The sequence below is a fragment of the Diplotaxodon limnothrissa genome, linkage group LG7 (assembly GCF_057381915.1).
Source record: "Diplotaxodon limnothrissa isolate DT_005_m linkage group LG7, D_limnothrissa_male_GT1.1, whole genome shotgun sequence".
Taxonomy (NCBI): domain Eukaryota; kingdom Metazoa; phylum Chordata; class Actinopteri; order Cichliformes; family Cichlidae; genus Diplotaxodon; species Diplotaxodon limnothrissa.
The window spans coordinates 62,927,303-62,947,028 of record NC_140602.1 but is presented as its reverse complement, the minus strand read 5'-3'; the positions used below and the strand labels follow the sequence as shown (position 1 = coordinate 62,947,028).

General features: G+C 41.0%; 1 protein-coding gene across 1 annotated transcript; it reads left to right on the top strand.

Moving 5' to 3' along the window:
• The first annotated feature begins 1,326 nt into the window (after nucleotides 1–1,326).
• LOC146629498 (LIM/homeobox protein LMX-1.2-like) lies at nucleotides 1,327–19,603 on the top strand. The gene is made up of 7 exons (XM_085358651.1): nucleotides 1,327–1,444; nucleotides 2,339–2,525; nucleotides 13,601–13,833; nucleotides 14,010–14,185; nucleotides 15,115–15,192; nucleotides 17,863–17,929; nucleotides 19,380–19,603. Exons 1-7 carry the CDS (start codon nucleotides 1,327–1,329, stop codon nucleotides 19,601–19,603), a joined length of 1,083 nt encoding a protein of 360 aa, XP_085214777.1.
• The last annotated feature ends 123 nt before the right edge of the window (nucleotides 19,604–19,726 follow it).

Here is a 19,726-nt window from a genome sequence, read left to right as displayed (position 1 = left end):
GTGCTTGTTTATTTCAGTAATATTTTACTAAAATTGTCTTATTTTAATTAATCCTCCGCCGTGCTGAGGCTCAGTATCAAGCCTGACCTGCTCACATCCTTCATTTGTCAAAATGATTTTTCCCCGATAGTGAAAGCTTCCTCCTGCTCTTCAAATATCCTGACGCTTTCCACATGTGACAGTGAGGGCTGTGCGAACAAAATCGCACACAGCTGACACAAATCGTTCTTTACTGCGCCTCACATAGTTTGTATGTATGACAATATGCGACGTTATATGACTATTGGTGAGATGTATTTCATATGCCAAACAAAAGTGAACGTGTGCGTGTTTTTGAGAGCAGGCTGTGGATTTATGGGGCATCAGGCTACACAGATTTAAGGAGAATTCATCCTGACAATCTGCTCCAAACCTGTCTTTCACGTGAATAGATTACCATTAGGCATGGAGACGTTTAGAGCTGTCACGTGACAGGGCACTAAACGCCAATTTTGCATATTTAATAATATGGATAAGAAATAGTTTCAGATAAAAATTGTAGTCGTTATGTTACTCGGGTTGTAGACTCAGTTTTGTCAAGTTAGCATTTTCATTCAATTTTAGTATTGCAAAAATATTTTTGATATTGTCTCTGTTTTTATATTGCAAGTTGATAACACCAGCTAGGAGTATTTTTATTTATATTATTTTTATATTATATTTATAATATAAATATATTATTATATTTATTGTTGCATGTATGTAGTTACTCGTATTTACTTTGAAAGCTTGATTGTAAGCAAGAGCGAGAGAAAGAGAGATATATGGTTGTGTTAAACTGCACATAAATGAGTGTCACGATGCCCCGTCTATTATTTGTATTTTGAGTTTAATTCGTTTGTAAACAATTAACGCAAACTAATTCATTTTTTGTGGCCACCACCATATGTGGGGTGTCTGCCGACTGATACAGTTGTCGCATATAAACAACACAGTTTGGAAAGGATTGTTCTTTCCTTCCATTGTGTGCAGGCGGATCTATCCACAGCAGTGCCAAGAAAATGCTGTGCCGGAGAGCATGGGTAGGCTTCATATCTCTGCCGTTGCCCAGCTGTATAGAGAGATCACGGCTGAGATATCAAGTTCAGGGGTGCTTGAGAGTTTCAGTGCAGACCTCTTGACTTACAAGAGGGGGAAACTTGTTGAAGGTTTCATCTTTGCGACCATTTATGTGCTCTTGATTTTGCCCATATTTTACTCTCAGGCAGCAGAGACTGTAGATGTGAAAAACGAGCCACAGGCCTGGATCTCACGGCTTATGGGAATTGCAACAAGTGTAGCTATTATATGGAGAAGCGCGAGTCGAACAGCAAGGCTAACTCCACTACCTATTTAAAGATGTTGAATGACTTTAAAATGAAGGATCAACTGCGGAGCGATACCAGTTCTTTGGATGGTAAGATCGGTGAGTTTCTTTTTTGCCTGCACAACGGGATGGTCGGCTTTCCCATCTCCTGACAGGTTTGGAAGAGTGTAAGCTAATTTTGCAACGCCTTTGTTTCTGTGTCTGTCCAGGTTCGAGACTGTGTTTTCAGTTTGATATTTTTATGATATTATTATGGCTACATGTTCCCCACTTGATTTTATGAAACATGTTTGCTGCTACGACGCATAATTTCTAACATAAAAAGTCTTTCAAATTACGTTGTTATATTTCATGCTTCTGGGGCAGTTTTGTGTAGTCTTGTTGTTTATTTTATTTAGTTATGTTTTATGTTGTTGTTTTCAAAATTATGTTTCGGTTTAAAGAGATATGAATAATCCCTGTGTTCATTTATGGCGTACAACACTGAAACTCTCCCACTAGTTTTCTCAATAAACCTCTAAGAGAATTCTTTAGTCGTTATAAAAATATAAGTAGTGTTTAATACGAATATATAACCCCAGCAGGTTCTGTCCTCTTTATTCACTCAGGCGATTCTCTTGATTTACTGAAACGAACCATTCTAGGGAAAACGTATAAATAAACAAGAGAAGAAATTCATTTTTTATGTATTCGCAAAAAAAAAGTGAATTTATTTTTTTGTTACCAGGTTTGCAGATTTTTTCCAGTAAAATGGACATATATTTTTTGTGTGCGTACATGATGACCTCTATATTCCAGCAAGAGCTTTGTGACATGCAGGTTCGTCTGGGTAGCGCTTTATTTGGATGACTTGGACAGTTAACAAATAATTCATATTCCCGAGTTACAGGGCTATGTGCAAATCACAGTCGCAGTTTTGGGAGCATTCTCCCCTTTTACATCAGCTGTAGCCTTCTCGTTCACGCCGCTCATGTCTGTTCTGTTGTCAATCAGGCGCTGACTTTCGACAGCAGGCCGTGTGTGAGGGCTGCGCGCAGATCATTTCAGACCGTTTCCTGATGAGGGTCAATGGCGCGTCCTGGCACCAGAAGTGCCTTCAGTGCGCTGCGTGCCAGCAACCGCTCACCGACACCTGCTACTTCAGAGACACAAAGCCGTACTGCAAGAGCGACTACCAACAGTAAGAACGCTTCTCTGTATCCATGGACTTGGCCTCTGTGGGCCCAGTCAGCCAGTGGCTCAAAGTAAAAGAAAAGAGTATAAATTGGGTTGTTTTTGTTTATTTGAAGGCGCTTTTTATGCAAATTTAACCTTGAGCACGTTTTATAATCTGGCTTTTTTGTTGTTGTTTAGTCCTAGCACATTGGTTAGTGCGTGAAAAGAAGGAAGTGCTTTTCTGTTTATTTTTTACGGGTTACATTTTTCCATATGCACCTTGACTCCTAAAAGATGTCTTATTTATTTGTTTTTGAAAGGCGTTTATTCTTGATTCATAAAATAATAAATATTAAAATTTAACAATTCCATAATTAATTGTAATGCTTCCAGTAATTTTATTTTAAATGGAGCTACTGGCATCCCAGAAATCTCTTTAATACAGTTCTAAGTATCCACTGTGGTGCATTGATGTAAACGTTCTTTTAAGGAGTTAGAAATTAAAGTTTAGTTATTACCTTATTTGGAAGATAGAAAATAAAAGAAGAAATTGATGCGTGTTATCATAGGGGTCTGTAATCTTTGTTATCAAAAGATTCATTATTTAGAAACTTTCATCATAAAACGTCTGTATGGAGCTGCCTTAAAGGAAGATAACACAGTTTAATCAGGTGCCTCTACTCTTGTCTAGAAATGCCACTTACCCTGCCCACAAAGGGATTTGTGTCTCTTACAGGGATCAAACTGGGGATCTTCTGATTGTGAGGTAAATCTGTAAACCTGAGGTATTAGTAAACCTATGGAGCCACTACTCTGTCATCTGTGTAAATTAATCATATTGAAAGTAGCTTATTGGGACAATTTGCTGCAGATGTCATAGCCCATCTTTGATGGTATCTATGAAGTAAGGATTCATGGATTCAGAGTAAAGAGCTCAACTTCACTGGCAATAACTGAAGCAACTGAAGCAATAACAAATGCACTAGACATACACACACATATATATATAGGAGATTTCTTAGCATTGATACTTGACAATAAAATCAGTTGGAAACCTCATATCAGACATGCTCGAAATAAATGATCAATCAATCAATCAATCAATCAATCAATCAATCAATCAATCAATCAATCAATCAATTACTTGAACACCTTACTGTGAATGTCTTCGTGCACCACCCGTCTAAAGCAAATGGCAGTCTAAGTGTCTTTTCTAAGATGACATAAAGATCGAACTGCTCACCAGTTGTGAATTTGCTCTGTTTCTTTTATCTGCACATGGACGGTTCTCACCAAATGAAGCGTGGTTTCTCTGAAATGTCTTTCCACAATTTTCTTTTTTCAATTAATGAATTAATGTATTTGTTGTTGTTTGCAACTTCTCACAACAGGTTAAGCATACCAAACAAAGACAATTTTAAATAAACTGTATTATTTTCCTCTGTTACTTTTTCTTTTGGAATCCAGACCTGGGGCCACTCAAAACTAGCCTTTGATGCATTTCTACTAACATTGCTATTAAGGTTCAACAAAATTAAGAGGATAAGGCATCAGGTGACAGATGTAGGCTATGAAACACATTTTAATTGATACCATTTTTTCCTTTGTTTTATTTTTTAATACTTTAAAGACAGCATATAGGCTACACATTTGATAAATAATTAATAATTAGTTGCACAACCATTGTTCATTTTCATAGTGAAAATAATGTATTTTTGTTGAAGCCACTCAAAATGGGTAAAAGAGCTGAATGTTGTTGGAAACCTGCTGGTGGCATGTATCACAAAACTATTTTCAGGATTTTTTACTGAACATACAAGAGCCAGTAATCGCACTGACTGTAAGAGTTTCAATAGAGCATTATAATAAACCCAAGTGGGGACTGTCCCTTGAGAGCATTGTTGACCCACTATTGATCATGTGCCTCATCACATGCAAATAGGTGTGAAAAGGGGTGTGGGTCATTATCAGCAGAGGTTTCAGGTGAAACCACTGCCTTGCCTCACCCTATCATATGCCCTTGAGATCACCTAACGCAAGATGTGAGTGGACATTAGGGTGGCTGGGAAAAGATCTCAAAATCGCATTGTAGTGACAGACAGTTGTTGTCGTAAGCCCTCTGTTCAAAAATGGGAATTCACACTGGACATAAATGGCTTACTTTACTCCTCTTTCAAACCATTTGTCTTTTCTGTCCAAAATTTGAACATCGGTATCCTTGAAAAATTTAATTTTATTGTTTAAATGCAGATGGACAGTTGAGTCATGTCCTGTCGAGGTGGCTCTTTTATGCTGTGCCATGTATTTATAGTGTGGCTCATTGCAATATAGAGGTCTGAGCACTACTTGCTGCACTTCAACGCAGACACTATGTTGTTTAGCTTGTCTTTGGGAGTTTTGTCCTTGGGATGAACCAATTTTTGTCTGAGGCTGTCACTGGGTGGGAAGTGCACAGGGATGTCATGCTTTAAGAAAATTCTCCTGAGTTTATCTGCTAAGCAAAACATGGCAATGTTGTTCTGTTTGGCTTTCTGTTTCTCGCTAGTTGGTGTCTGACCTTCTTTTTTATTCATCTTTGTTGATTTGATGAAAGCCCAATTGGGATAACCACATGTTTTAAGAGCTTTCATTAAATGTGTGTGTTACTCCCACTATTTGTTGTGTTGCTGGAGGGGGAATCCTGCAGCTTGGTGGTCTTGCCTGTTGTATTGAGGCGTCTTCCAGACAGGAGCAGCACACTGATAGCGGGCTGACTTACTGTCACATTATCTCTATATGGGATTTTTTTTGGGCCTGTCTGCTCCTCTTAAAGCACCATTGTCCACTCTGAAGGTCACCATATCATCTGAAGGTCTTCTACAAGATGTGACTACAGCACTATAAACAATCTCTACTGCGATCATCACCGAAACCAAGCAGGTGATCTACAACTCGGCATCAGTGATGACTGAGATGCTTGACTATAAGACAAACGAACACAAGGTAAATGGACTGATAGCGCTTTTCTTCTCTCCTGGAGTACTCCAAGCACTGTATACAACATGCCTCATTCACCCAAGCACTTTCTTCTATACACAAGTGCAATCTAAGCAACATTCACACACATTCATTCATGCTCCGATGGAGCTAACTTGGGGTTACTATCTTTCCCAAGGATATTTGGCATACAGACTGGGGGAAGCCAAGGATCAAACCACCAACCTTCCAGTCAGTAGCTGATCTTCTCTACCACCTGAGCCACAGCCACAATGCCATGTAAGGAATTGTGTGATGTAATTCAAGTAGGCAAAAACAAGGTGATTGATGATATCCCGAATGGCGTCATTGACAAGTGCCTGGAAGACAGAAAGAATGTTAGTCAGTGAGTTTGTCATGTATTTCTCCATGTCTTCTTTTTCCAGTTTGGATAAACTATATAAACTGCTGGTGGGCAAAGGTCCACTAGGATAAAGGTTGATAGCAAATTGATAGTTGATAGTAAATTCTGTGAGGAGGAAGAGAAAGAGAGACAGGGCTTTTTTTAAAATACTTCATCTAAACAAGATACACGGGGTACTGAAGCTAGATCGGGCAAGACACTTCACCCGTTGCCTACTGGTGGTGGTCAGAGGGACCGGTGGCGCCAGTGTCCGGCAGCCTCGCCTCTGTCAGTGCGCCCCAGGGTGGCTGTGGCTACAATGTAGCTTGCCATCACCAGTGTGTGAATGGGTGAATGCCTGGATGTGTAAAGCGCTTTGGGGTCCTTCGGGACTAGTAAAGCGCTATATAAATGCAGGCCATTAACCATTTACCATTTAGATCAGGTGGAGATGGGGGAGGCTAAGAGGAGAATGATGGATAGTATTTTTCAAACAGAATTGATGACAGTGAGTGCTCCAACCAGAAATAAATGGTTTTTTTTCTCTATTTAGTGTTGAGATTATTCTCTCTTAGCCATGAATGACCGAGGACGAGAGGAGCGAGTGGTGCAACAAATAGATAGAAACATATTTGTTCTGTGTGGTTGCCTTACACAGTGGGAGTTGCCAGCTGGGTTTTGTGAGTTATGTTGAGTAGTCTTTTTCCATTGAGAGCAGTGACTTGGAAACACTTATAGGGCGGGGATTCAAGCGAGGATATGATTTTAGTTCATCATTTAAAGTGCATAGGAAAGCTCCATGAGGGGCCTTTTACTCCAATCCCATGTCTTCTGCCAGAATCCAAAGACCAATAGACAAATGGCCTCAGGGAAAAAAGCAGAGGCATTGAGGTTTGAACCCTTGTCAAAAACACTGCAGAACTTAGCAAGAAACTCCTCACAAGAGAGATGAGTTAGTTTTTAATACAGCTTGCGCCCATTTAACAGCCCAGTCAGCGCTGTCACATTAGAAAGAGACAAAAGACAGACAGACAACACAAAAAGCAGTGTTTCAGGTAAAGTGTGTTTTAAATATGTACTGATTTGTGTCATGAAATTACCTCTTTGTCTTCTTACTGCTACAGCTGTTTTATTAATGACAAGCCACGCTGTTAAAGCAGAAAAATCTTTGTGTGACAGTGTAACATCAAGATGACCGGACATTTAGATGGGCTTGTTGGAACTTGTTGAGCCAGACTGGGGACGGCGGTTGCTGCTGGTGTTGGTTCCGGATTTGCTTTTCCTTACCTTGCAGTGGGGTGTAAGAAATCTCTCCTTCCACGTACAGTTGTCTACCTCCCCCCCACATCCCTCTGACAACTGTTACAGCAATGGTGCTGTATGTGTGTGGTTTTCTCTCGCTCCCCTTTCTCTGTTGGATTTGTCCTCCCTCTGACAGCAGGTGTTTCTCCTCATAGTTGTGGGCACAGCGTATAAAGGGGAAAAAGAGGAGAGCAAACAAAGCTGTTGGGCCTTTCAAAGCAGTGTGCACACCGTGTGTGGATTTGAGAGGACGATATCGTGTTACTTCCGTTGGAGATGGTGTCTAAATAGTGTGTTATATCACGGAGTCGGTTGTAGACGTTACAGTTTCCTTTCAGATTTTACTTCCCTTTTTCCTCTTCCTTTAGTTTTCCTGGGAAGGGATGTGACTTCAGGTTGGAGATTGTTTTAAGTTCTAGTTACTTTTATATTAATGAAACAAATAATAAATAATAAAGTAATGAGAGCACATGACACATGAGCTATAATGACTTTATTTTTTAGTGTCACGGTTCTGGGTCCGTTGGACCCAGTATTTTGAGTTCATTATGTTTTGGTACTTTTGCATCATGGATTTTCCTTTATGTTTCTCTGGTACTTGGTGTTTCAGTTATCTTGGTGTTTTTCTATATTATGATTTATGATCTGATACTGTTGTGATTATGATTATCATTTAGTAGCCTTTGGTCAGTGTCAAGTCTGTCTCTGTCTAGTCTGTGTCTTAGTAAAGTGTGTTTTGTTTCCTGTTTTACTTTGAAGGTTCTTGTTCTTGTCTGATGTTAGTATGTGCAGCTTTGTTCCCCCTGTCTCGTTAGCCCTGATCTCTCCCAGCTGTGTCTCCCTCCTGTTGCCGATTTCCCCGTTACTACCCTGTGTATATAAGCCCTGTGTTTTCCCATGCTCAGTGTCGCGTCGTACCATCAGTTTATGCCTGTGTGTTCTTGGTCTCAGTGTTCCGTCCTCACTTTATGTTTGTTTTCCTGCCAGCAATAAAGCTGAGGTTTTTTGAGTTACATTCCATTTTCCGAGTCCTGCATTTGGATCCTCATCTCTGCCTGCCCGCACACAGAGCCTTGACAGAACGACGCGACCAGTAATGGATCCAGCGGACTCACCGTGGAAGCGCAGCTCCCGTTTTGACGGGACTCGGCTAGCGCTTGGAGGGCTCCGTGCTGCCGTTCCTCGCTGGCAGCCTACCCTTCGGCCCACTCGTCTGCTTCCTCCAGTGTCACCTGCTCAGCAGCCACCTGTAGCTCAGTGTCCTGTGTTTCCTGCTCAGAAGCCGCCTGTAGCCCAGACACCAACTCCACCACCACCACTTTCGCCTCAAGCTCAGTTAGCCGCCCGGCCTCAAGCTCAGTTAGCCGCCCGGCCTCAAGCTCAGTCTCCAATTCCACCACCGTCGTCATCCCAACCATTGTTTCAGTCACCCTCAGTTCAGCCTGCTGTTCAGCAGCCACTAGCCCTGCACCCTGTGTCACTTGCTACCCCGGTACAACAAGCTCAGTCAAATCAATCTAAAAGGAACTGTGTTTCATCAGTTTGTTCTAAGCAGAGCAACAAACCTCATGATAATGTAATCATTCCTAAAAAGCTGGCCAGTTCAGAGACTGTGACGCGCTCCAGGGCCTCCCCAGAGGCTGAGTTTCAGCCCTCAGCCTACTCTGGACCCCTGGAGGCTAGGAACCCAGCTGAGGACTGCACCCGGCTGTCACTGCCTGAGCAGAGTCAATGCTCTGGGCGGCTGAAGTCTTCTATGTGTTTGCCAGAGGCCCGTGCGCCTGCTGGTTCTGATCTGTCCCTGCCAGAGGCCCGTGCGCCTGCTGGTCCTGTTCTGTCCCTGCCAGAGGCCCGTGCGCCTGCTGGTTTTGTCCTGTGTGTTCCAGGGGCCCCTGTGCCCACTGGTCCTGAGACTGTTCTCGCTGCAGCGCCTCCGTCTCCAGCTTCCACGCCAGCTGCAGCCTCCGTGTCTTCATCCACGCCAGCTGCAGCCTCCGTGTCTCCACCCATGCCGTCGCCTGGCTCGGCTCCGGCTTCAGCATCACCCACGCCTGGTCCGGCTCCGGCTTCAGCATCACCCACACCTGGTCCGGCTCCGGCTTCAGCATCACCCACGCCTGGTCCGGCTCCGGCTTCAGCTTCGCCTGGTCCGGCTCCGGCTTCAGCATCACCCACGCCTGGTCCAGCTCCGGCTTCAGCATCACCCACGTTCTGTCCCTGCCAGAGGCCCGTGCGCCTGCTGGTTTTGTCCTGTGTGTTCCAGGGGCCCCTGTGCCCACTGGTCCTGAGACTGTTCTCGCTGGAGGGCCCGAGGAGCCCGTCCAGCCTCCTTCCTCGTCAGCTGGGGGGCCCGAGGAGCCCGTCCAGCCTCCTTCCTCGTCAGCTGGGGGGCCCGAGGAGCCCGTCCAGCCACCAGCTGCTCCACCAGCAGCCTCGTCCACACTTGCAGCAGCCGTTTCATCCATGCCGCCGCCTGCTGCTCCACCAGCAGCCTCGTCCACGCTTGCAGCAGCAGTTTCATCCATGCCGCCGCCTGCTGCTCCACCAGCAGCCTCGTCCACGCTTGCAGCAGCAGTTTCATCCATGCCGCCGCCTTCTTCTTCCTTCCATCTTTCACCAACCTGGCTCTAACCCACTGTCAGCTCTGGCATAATACTGAATCAGATAATAATGTGAATAATAAAATGAAATAAAAATAGATAGATAGATAGAGGGAATTATAAACATAGAAAACTACCATTAGTGCAATCACGCAAAGTCCTCTTCAGTTCTTTGTGGCCTTTCAGTGCTAGAGTCAACTCTTTGGTGGAGCTTTAACCCATTGGACCTGTGCCCTATGCTTCCAGCAGCTTAATAAGCATAAAGAGGTACAGGATTAAAGAGGATAAGAGGAGAGGAAAAAGAATGAAGCAGTAAAAACAGACTGTGTGTGTTCCTTCACTATTGTCTTGTTTGTTCTCCCTCTTCATGGAGCTGGGTGACCTAAAAGAGGAGGTTGGGTGGATGAGTGGGTGGTGGCTTTGGGTGGCAGCTTGATGGACTTTTAATTAGCCAGAGTAATCAAAAGATGTCTATGAAGGAGGCAGGGAAAATAAAATCAGTATTCAGAGAATGGATTTGCTGTTTGTTCAGCGAAAGCTCAAAAATTCATAGTAAAGCCTAGAGATTCTCTAGAAACTCACTTCAACATGTTTTTAGCATGGTAATGATCTCAGCTATCAGTAGAGCTATCGGTGAAAAAAGGGAGTAGGAGTAGTGGAAAAACCCTTTTGTCATTTCTGTATAATATTAAACAAAAGTAAATGTGTGATTCTCACAATATGGATCTTAAAAATAATTTTTATATTCCATATATGACACAGACTCAAAGTGTTTTGGTATAAAAAAAAATGAACCCTTTGCTTTTGCCTGCCTCTAAATCTAACTAAAAGCTTGCAAAGAGAAAGACGTTTTCACTCTGCCTTTCAAAGATGACACATTGCACTGTATAATACACCATGGGACTTATTTTTCGAGTGCCTAAACATACTTACTGATTCCTGATGATACTTGGCAAGGCGAAACAGTATATAATGTTTTTAAAGTTGTTTATTTATTTTTTTTAATGCAATGAGTATCTTTGGGGTATTTCAGAGGAAAGAATAAATAATATTTCCCCTTCATTCACAATTATTAGGGATGTAGACTAGTCTAACCAACCCTTCTTACACTGTATTTTCCACACATTTCTTTCCAGGCTTTTATTTTACTTTAGTACACTTTGTTTACAGCATATATGAAAGCCCACAACAACTGAAAAACAAAAGGTTGTGAAAATTACACGTTTAGGTATAAACAAGGATTTAAACTGTTGCAGTCTATGCAAGCTTGAAAAGTTTTGTTTTTTTAAAGTTGCAGAGAAGCTGTGGTCTCTCACCCCAACCAGTTGCAGCAGATGGCCGCCCCTAACTGAGCCTGGTTCTGCCAGAAGTTTCTTCCTGTTGAAGGGGATTTTTTATTTCCCCACTGTCACAAAGTGCTTGCTCATAGGGGGTCATATGATTGTTGGGGGTTTTTCTCTGTATGTATTATTGTAGGGTCTACCTTATAATATAAAGCACCTTGAGGCGACTGTTGTTGTGATTTGGCGCTATATAAATAAAATTGAACTCAATTGAATTTTAATTTCCTTTACTTATGCAAATTTATCTGTTAACAGCATTGCAAACATTCTTGGTGAGTTGTGTAACTGCTCACACTATTGATAACTCAGTGAATCAAGGTGTTGTGTTCGTTTTTTTGCTGAGAGTAGTTCAGGAGACAATCTAGCAATTATCAGGCAGTTAAAGATTTGGCTTGCACAGCTGTGGACTTCTCAATGTCAGGCAGTCTGCACGTGGAGAAGTGAAGCACAGTTCATAATTCAAAGCATATATTAGACCAGGGGTGGGCAATCTCAGTCCAAGAGGGGCGGTGTCACCGCAAGGACTGTATTAGACACATGACAACCGGAAATAATTTTGATTGGCTATTGATGGGGAGGTGCCATGGTTTAGACTTGATTTGTTCTCCTCGGGGTCCTTCCACATGACAGCAGTCATTAACCTCCAGTCAGGGATTTTGTCCTGTATGAAAAAAAACCCCTCCCTACCTTACAGTTGTTACCAGGGATGTTTTATTTTCATGCATGAAAATGAGCACCCTGTTATCATACACCCAAGGGCAAGCAGCCCTTCCTGTCTGATAGTGTGTTCTGTAAGCATGTAGCAATTTACCTTCACTCAACTCTTTCTATCCCTCTTAGTTATCCCTTCACACCATGGGGTTAGTGCTTATATCCATTTAATGAGGAGTGTATCAACTTCGGCAGTGCGTGGTCTGAGGTGTTGTTGCAGGGGAGATGGATGCAATTGCATGGCATCTGCAATCACGCCTCTGCCGGCATAAAAAGCTGTGCTGTCTGTTATGTTGTTGTTGTTGATATGTGTCGGGCTGTGAGCGGCGGAGCTGCAGCCGACTGTTGTTGTACAGCGACCAGGAGAATAAAAGTGTTAAATAAAGAAATGCTGAAAACCATGAACTCGTCATCGGGCCTGTCGTGGTTCTGTTACACAACTCTATTATGAGCATACATTGCAATTACAGTGATTTGAACCAGATTGTGGTGTATTTTTATTTGTTAATTTTACTAGGCAATGTCTTATACTTTATATACTCTGTCCATCTTTTTTTTTTTTTAAAGAGCCTTGATGGCAAATGTTCTTCTCACTTTCTGAATTGACAGATGGTAAGACAAAGGTTGAAAGAGAAGATCAATGAGATATGGGGAATGGGAGAAAAAACTATTGAACAGAGAAGGATAGTGTCATTAGAAAGGAACGGTGCAGCTGTCCAAACTCTTGTGTACCTGCCTAATGCTACCTCTTTCCTCCTCTCCCACTCTTTAACTCTTTTCCAAGATTCAGTTCTTGCATGCCCCCCCCCTCCCACACACACACACACACAGACACGGGTGAATGAGGCAAGTTGTATAAGAACCAGTCCAGAAGCTCATGTGCTGTTACCACAAAGATACCAATGGTAACTAGAACAGACTAGCCCTTTATTGTCATTGTACAAAAACCGTCTCTCAGAGCAGTGATACCAGATCCTACAGCAACTTGTATAGCACACTAGTCTCCTCTGGTCTAATCAGTTTTCCATTAGACCAGAGGCTCATAGAGAAACAACCAAAAGAAAAACAAAACTACTGGCCTCTAAGATTGGCAAGCTCCAGTTATTGTTAGCAGGACATGAACACACCCATGAAATTTAGACTTGGTTGTGATTCAGTGGAATCAAAGGTAACCGACGCTTCCTGTGACAAAAGTTAGCTGTGGCTAAAAGTAACAGAAAAGTAACACCAAAACTAGATTCAGTTTTTTTTAATCTAGGTGTTACTTTGGTACCTTAATTAAAGTAACAATTTCTGGAAAATTATCCACCAAACTTAGTGTTTTGTGATTTAAAAGCCACAGAGATCCTGTAAATTGATAAATAACTTTACACTTCAGTGGTAATGGGATGGTGAGAAAACTGTAGAAAGAAGACATTTTAAAGAGAAGCCTCTTGTGTTTAAATACTGTTGAAAACTGTTGTTTGAGTACGCCAGTTTGTAAACCCATTCAAATGAAAATAATCGGTGAAACTATCAGGTTTTTCAGTGTGACAAATAATTTTTCACCCGAATTTCAATTTGAGCAGCAAAATGTGTTGAATTATGGTCAGAAGGCAAAACAACTTTTATTAGATTTAGCTTGGTAGCTTTTGTGTTTGTGTTATCTCATTGCTCCTCCTCCGCACTCTGTTGGAGGAGAAACATAACTGCTAGAATGATTCAATTGCAAGGAAAATATGTCAAACACAATTTTCCCTAAAAATGCTGCATCAATAACACTGTTCTTCCTTCCCCTTGTGCTCAGGTTGTTTGCTGTGGAGTGCAGCAACTGTCTTGGAAAGATAGCGCCCACAGAGTTTGTTATGCGAGCTCTGGACAGTGTTTACCATCTCAGCTGCTTCTGCTGCTGTGTCTGCCAGCGCCAGCTGTGTAAAGGAGATGAGTTTGTACTGAAAAAAGGTCAGCTGCTGTGCAAGACTGACTATGAGAGAGAGATGGCCCTGCTCAGTACACTCAGTACAGACATCACAGACTCAGGTAATATTTTATAACAGATTATTAAAGAAAAGAACTGAATCAAAAGGAACGTACCTAATTGATGACTTTATCTAGAAATGGAAAATTCCCATGCAATGCAAAAAACTGAACTCAGGTCAAATCTGCAGCAACAATTAAACAAAGGGATTAATGGAATTATTTGTGTCTGGTGACAGATAAGAATGAGGATGAGGACGAGGATGTGAAATCAGAAAAAACCCTATCAGTCAGGAAATGCAGCAGTGACAGCAAAGAACCCCTAAGGCCCAAACGCCCACGCACCATCCTGACCACCCCGCAGCAGAGAGCCTTTAAGGCCTCTTTTGAGGTTTCTTCCAAACCCTGCAGAAAGGTGAGTAGAGGTATAGAGTATATTATAATTGTATACTGGTATATTTGAGTCAAAAACCACATATCAAGTACTACAATTACATTGCATTTCATTTCTTACATTACATTTGAATTCAGTATCATTTCGTTTATATAGCATCAATGCTTAACAGCAGTCACCTCAAGTCTATTTTTCTACTATGACTAAGAAGTCATAGTAGAAAAACAGTATTATGTTCTTAATAAAAGTAGCAGTTTAAATATGAAGGAAAAGGCCCCAAGACAACCAGCCAAGCAAATATTTAAAATTATTTTAACACTGAAACTTAAAAATTAGTTCCTCTAGCTTTAACAACCCAAATTTAAAATGAGGAGTTGAATGAATTAACAGTTGAGACTTCATTAAACTTATTAACACATATATGCAAAGAAAATTAATATGTTTAAGCACAAAACCTTACTTATGTTGTCATGAAAATTATCTTATTTCCAAGCAACATTTTGTCATTTTCTTTTCTTTTCTTTTAAAATAGGGTTTTGTCAGTCCTGCATCGACGCTTGAGGGTTGAAACCCTGTAGAGCCTACATTGTAATAGATTATGTTGTTGTATATATGTGTGTGTTTTTATTTATACTTCTGAGCTGGTGTGTCTACATTTGTCCTCTATCAAGGGTGACACTGAGGGTAGTAGAATTTAAAGCTAATAAAAACTAGCCCAGAAGAGTTTGTTTAATGGAAGCATGTTGTTGTTTTTTTATGTATTTGTTATAATAAAAAAGTAAGAATACTAATAGTATTAATTGTTTTATTAATATTATTTTTATTAATAATAATAATAAAATAATAACAACAACAACAACAACAATAATAATAATAATAATAATAATAATAATAATAATAATAATAATAATAATAATAATAATAAAATTTAATTGTGCTGTGATTTACAGGTAAGAGAGACCCTGGCTGCAGAGACTGGACTTAGTGTTCGTGTGGTCCAAGTCTGGTTCCAGAACCAGAGAGCAAAGGTAAGGAGCACATCCCCAAAGCTATAAGCATTTATACATTTATAACCTAGTTTCATAATTTTGTGGTTGTAACTTCTAAGCATTCACATTGTTGAACTACAGTTACAATTTTTAAATTGCTTCTTCTAAGCAAAGATAGTTAAAATGAGCCTTTAGGTGTTTCACAGAAGTCTTAGTCGCTGATGGCCCCCCACATTGCATCCTCTGACAATGGGCCCTTACTGTTTATTCCCAAAAGTCCTTAGTTATGTAATCAGTTTTTCATCAGTCAAGCTTCAGTGTACTGAGAGTTTCTAATCTAATTTGTCTGGCTTGGTGGCATTTGAGAGAATAAACTCATCATAGTCTCACTAGCTACAGGGATTTTACTATTGTCCATCATCGGTCTGATGCAATACTTGCTCAAGTCTAAAATATATCATAATCATGCCGTTTAATTTAACAGCCATTCATTGCTCTTGCATGTCTACTAATTTCTTCTTTGTAAATTAAAAAAACAACATAGTGTTTTAAAAATTCTAGCATGATGAATAGTCTGTCATCTGGTTCCCAATAACCTAGAAGCTTTTAAAATTTTCAAAGCTTTCTTCTGTAGCATATGAATTAGTGTGCATCTTCTCCTTGTGCCCTTGTGGGTTCTCTCGAGGTACTCCGGGTTTCCACAGACATGCATGTTAGGTTCCCTCCTTCCACAAGACATCGACACACACATAGACACAGTGGCTTACTGCTCTCCACATTCGGTGCTTGCTTTTCTAGATTTTTTACATGTATATGTGTGGATGTATGTGTTTTTTACTACTGTATGGCGAGTAGTATCTACTCAGGACCTTCTGAGTTTGGGATTACACTGTGCAAGGAACACTATGTCAGACTATCACCACTTCCACAGGATTCCGGAGAACATAATAAGAACTCCAGGCCTGCAGCAAGCCCAAAAGGAAGTGTAAACAAAGGAGGCAAAAGCGAGGCTGCAGGGTGGGCCCAGTAGCATGGTTAAAGAAAAAAACATTTAAGCCACCGCTCCCGAGTATTTGCTACACCAACATTGGGGGTTTATGCATCTAGATCAATGACAGCTGGTCTAAAGAGACAAAAGACTGTAGACAGCCAGTGTTCTGATTTGGAATATTTGACTGTTAAATGCAGACCTATCTACATACCTTATGAGTTTACTGTCATCATGGTAACGGCCGTGTATGTACCACCCGATGCTAATGCTAACTCAACCATGGATGAGCTGTAAGCAGTCAACAGAAATCCTGGCCAGATTTCCCCAGGTTTGAACAGTATTTGATTGTGCAACAAGGTGGAAAAATACACTGGATAAAGCCTACAGCAACAAAGGCTCATACATCACAGTACTTTTTGTTGATTACAGCTCCGCCTTCAATACTGTCACTGTCACTCACTTTGTGTGTGGAAGTGGAGAGGGTGAGCAGCTTTAGATACCTGGGCGTCTACATCACAGAGGACCTCACCTGGACACTGAACACCACAAAGCTGGTCAAGAAGGCTCAGCAGTGGCTGTATTTCCTGAGGAGGCTGAGGAAATTTGGTATGTTGGCCAAGATCCTTGGCAGGTTCTACAGCTGCATTGTGGAGAGCACCCTGACCAGCTGCATCACTGCATGGTACGGCAGCACTACTGCTATGGACCTGCAGAGAGTGATAGCAGCTGCAGAGAAGATCACCAGGACTCCGCTGCCCTCTCTGCAGAGCATCTACCATCGCAGAGTCCAGAAGAGAGCTGCCTCCATCCTCAAAGACCCCACACACCCCCAACACGGACTGTTCACACTTCTGCCCTCGGGACAAAGGTTTAGAAGTGTGAACTCTAGAAGATCCCGACTCAACAACTCCTTCTTCCCCACTGCTATCAGACTCTTGAACAGCTGACCTATTTTAACTAGTAATAATAATTTTTGCACATCAGGTCATCTCATGAGCTCATAGCTCTTTTGCACATAAATCTATTTAACACTTCAATTTTTTGCCGTCTCCACTTATTTATTCCTATTTGTATTTAATCTATTTGTACATATTAATCGATACATTGGTACAATATTGTGTAAAAGTCTTAAACTACCTCTGATTTCTTTACATTTTGCTACAAAATGATAAATAGGAGCCGTGATTTATTGAAACGTGCATACATGAAAATAAAGCTTCAAAACAGAAATTAGCTCACATGAGGACCGCCCAGGAAAGGAAGTCCAAGAGTCACCTCTGTGTTTTGTCTCTATGGCTGTCTGCTTTAGTGGTCTTATCAAGCTCCTATGTGGCCCTGCTTCACATGACACAGTCCTCTTTACTGTATGCTGTAATGCTGCCCCACACTCATACCCGGGCAACTGCTCAATCCATTTGGCAATACAATACAATACAAACCTTTTCCTGAAAACACTTGTGATAAGTGGGAGCTAATTATTTGTTGCAGTTATGAGCTGCAAGTAACAAAGTACCTAAAGTGCTAACTATGTCCAAAAAATATCTTTGAAAGACCTTAAGAACATTGCTTAGAAAAATTACTGGTCCTTAGAACCACAATATAAAGAAACAGCACAAGACTTTGCACAGTATTGCATGTGTGTTTTTGGTTGTGTGTGTGTGTCTGCTTGTTTGCCTGTCAGTCATGTATCAAACTGTTTGCTATTTATTTATTTGCAGATGAAGAAGTTAGCCCGCAGACAACAGCAACAGCAGGAGCAACACAACAGCCAAAGGCTAGGCCAAGGTAAGGATTTATCTTTGTTTGCATTTCCAGTTCCTTTTTTTTGCTACTTTTCTCTAATGTAGCAAAATGAAACGCGCCACCACTGACGTCCTTCTGCGTCAGTGGGGCAGAAGAACATTAGAAATGTAACTGTCATTACAATCTGTCCTTTAGAATTCTAATAACAGCGATTCCAGAAAGCTAGGTGATTTATCAATAATTTGGAGAGACAGCTTGAAATATTAAATTTTTTATTGGAACAATAAAAAGAGTAAAGTCACTCAGCAAACACTCCCAGTTTTGTAGTTTTTAGCACGCCCCATATTGTGAAACCAGAATTTCATCTCTGCTGGTAAATATGGGTTTTTCAACAGCAGAGCTATAAAGCGGGAGCTGAGATTCTCTCTGCAATATAGTTCCACATGGCTAGTGGGCTTATTGCCACTGTGTTCTCACAGTGGATATGAACAGACAGTTTAGATAAGTGTCTCACTGGTTTGGCAAGCACTGCTTCTGTCTGTTCAGGGACTTCCAGCATGTCAATATTGGCATGGCAACAGGGTTTATTAGAGTCGAAGCCGCTGCTGTTAACCAAACGAACTAAGCAACCCAGCAGCAAGCAGCCGGTTGTTTGAAGGTGAGATTAGCAAATGAAATGTTAGGTGAGACATCTTTAAGATCAAACAGCCAATGATAATGATGATTTATTTGTTTCTATGTAAGACACGTTGTTGTACAAGAACATTTTAACATTGGTGTGCTGCTTAAGTCCTGCAGGAGAATAGATCAATAAAATAGAAAAGGAAAATGAAAGAAACAGCTACTTCAAACAAACAGACAATACTGTCATTGTGTTGTATAATATCAGGATAAAATGTCAGATCTAAACTGACAATTTTATTTGTGTATTAACCTCTATACGATATATAATATTTACATGTCTTTTCAATATGTCTGGCACTTCTATATTCAGCATCCTTTGCGCAATATATCCACTATCCTTTTCACAAACCCAAACCATCTCAGCTGTGCCTCTTTCTCTCCAGACTGCTCAACCTGAGCTGACACAGTGATATACTAATTTCTGAAGATAAATACAAGTCTAAACAAGTAGTCAAAGAACAGCAAAAAACTTTTGGTGTTAACTGAGGTAGTAGTAGTAACTAAGGAGGTAGAAAGTGAATATAACCAACTGGTAACTTAAAGAAATAAAATGGACATTTACAAGATAAAGGTTTGAGAAGATGTTCAGTTAATCTCTTACTTCTGGTTTCTTTTGTTTGTCTTTCTAAATAAGTTGAACAATTCCCTGCACTTTTTCCAACCTATATTTTAAATAGAACATTGATAATAACAGAACTTTGTTAGCAGCGGCTCAGGTTATGTATAATTTGTAATAAAAGATTATTAAACTCTCTCTACATGGTCCTTTTTTTTTACTTCTTTATATCTTCTTCTCTAATTTTGACAGGTATTGACTTCATCCATGACATTGACAGTGAGACCTCTCTGACAAGTCTAAATGATTGCTTCATGGCCACTCCAGATGAAGCCTCTTTACATGAAAGGGTGGGGAACACCATTGACTGTCTTCACTCCATGCAAAGCTCATACTTCTTAAGACACATCATCAGTTTCAGTTCTTCTCAGCCCACCATACCTCCTACCAGGCTGTGGACGGTGAGCCCACAATAGTGCAGACAAAAGGCACAGAGTCTACTTGGCCATAAGACACAAAACAGCAAGCAACTAAATATGACCAAGGCCGACCAAATACACCAGACTAACCTCTATCCAAGGAAAGGCGCACCTAAAGCA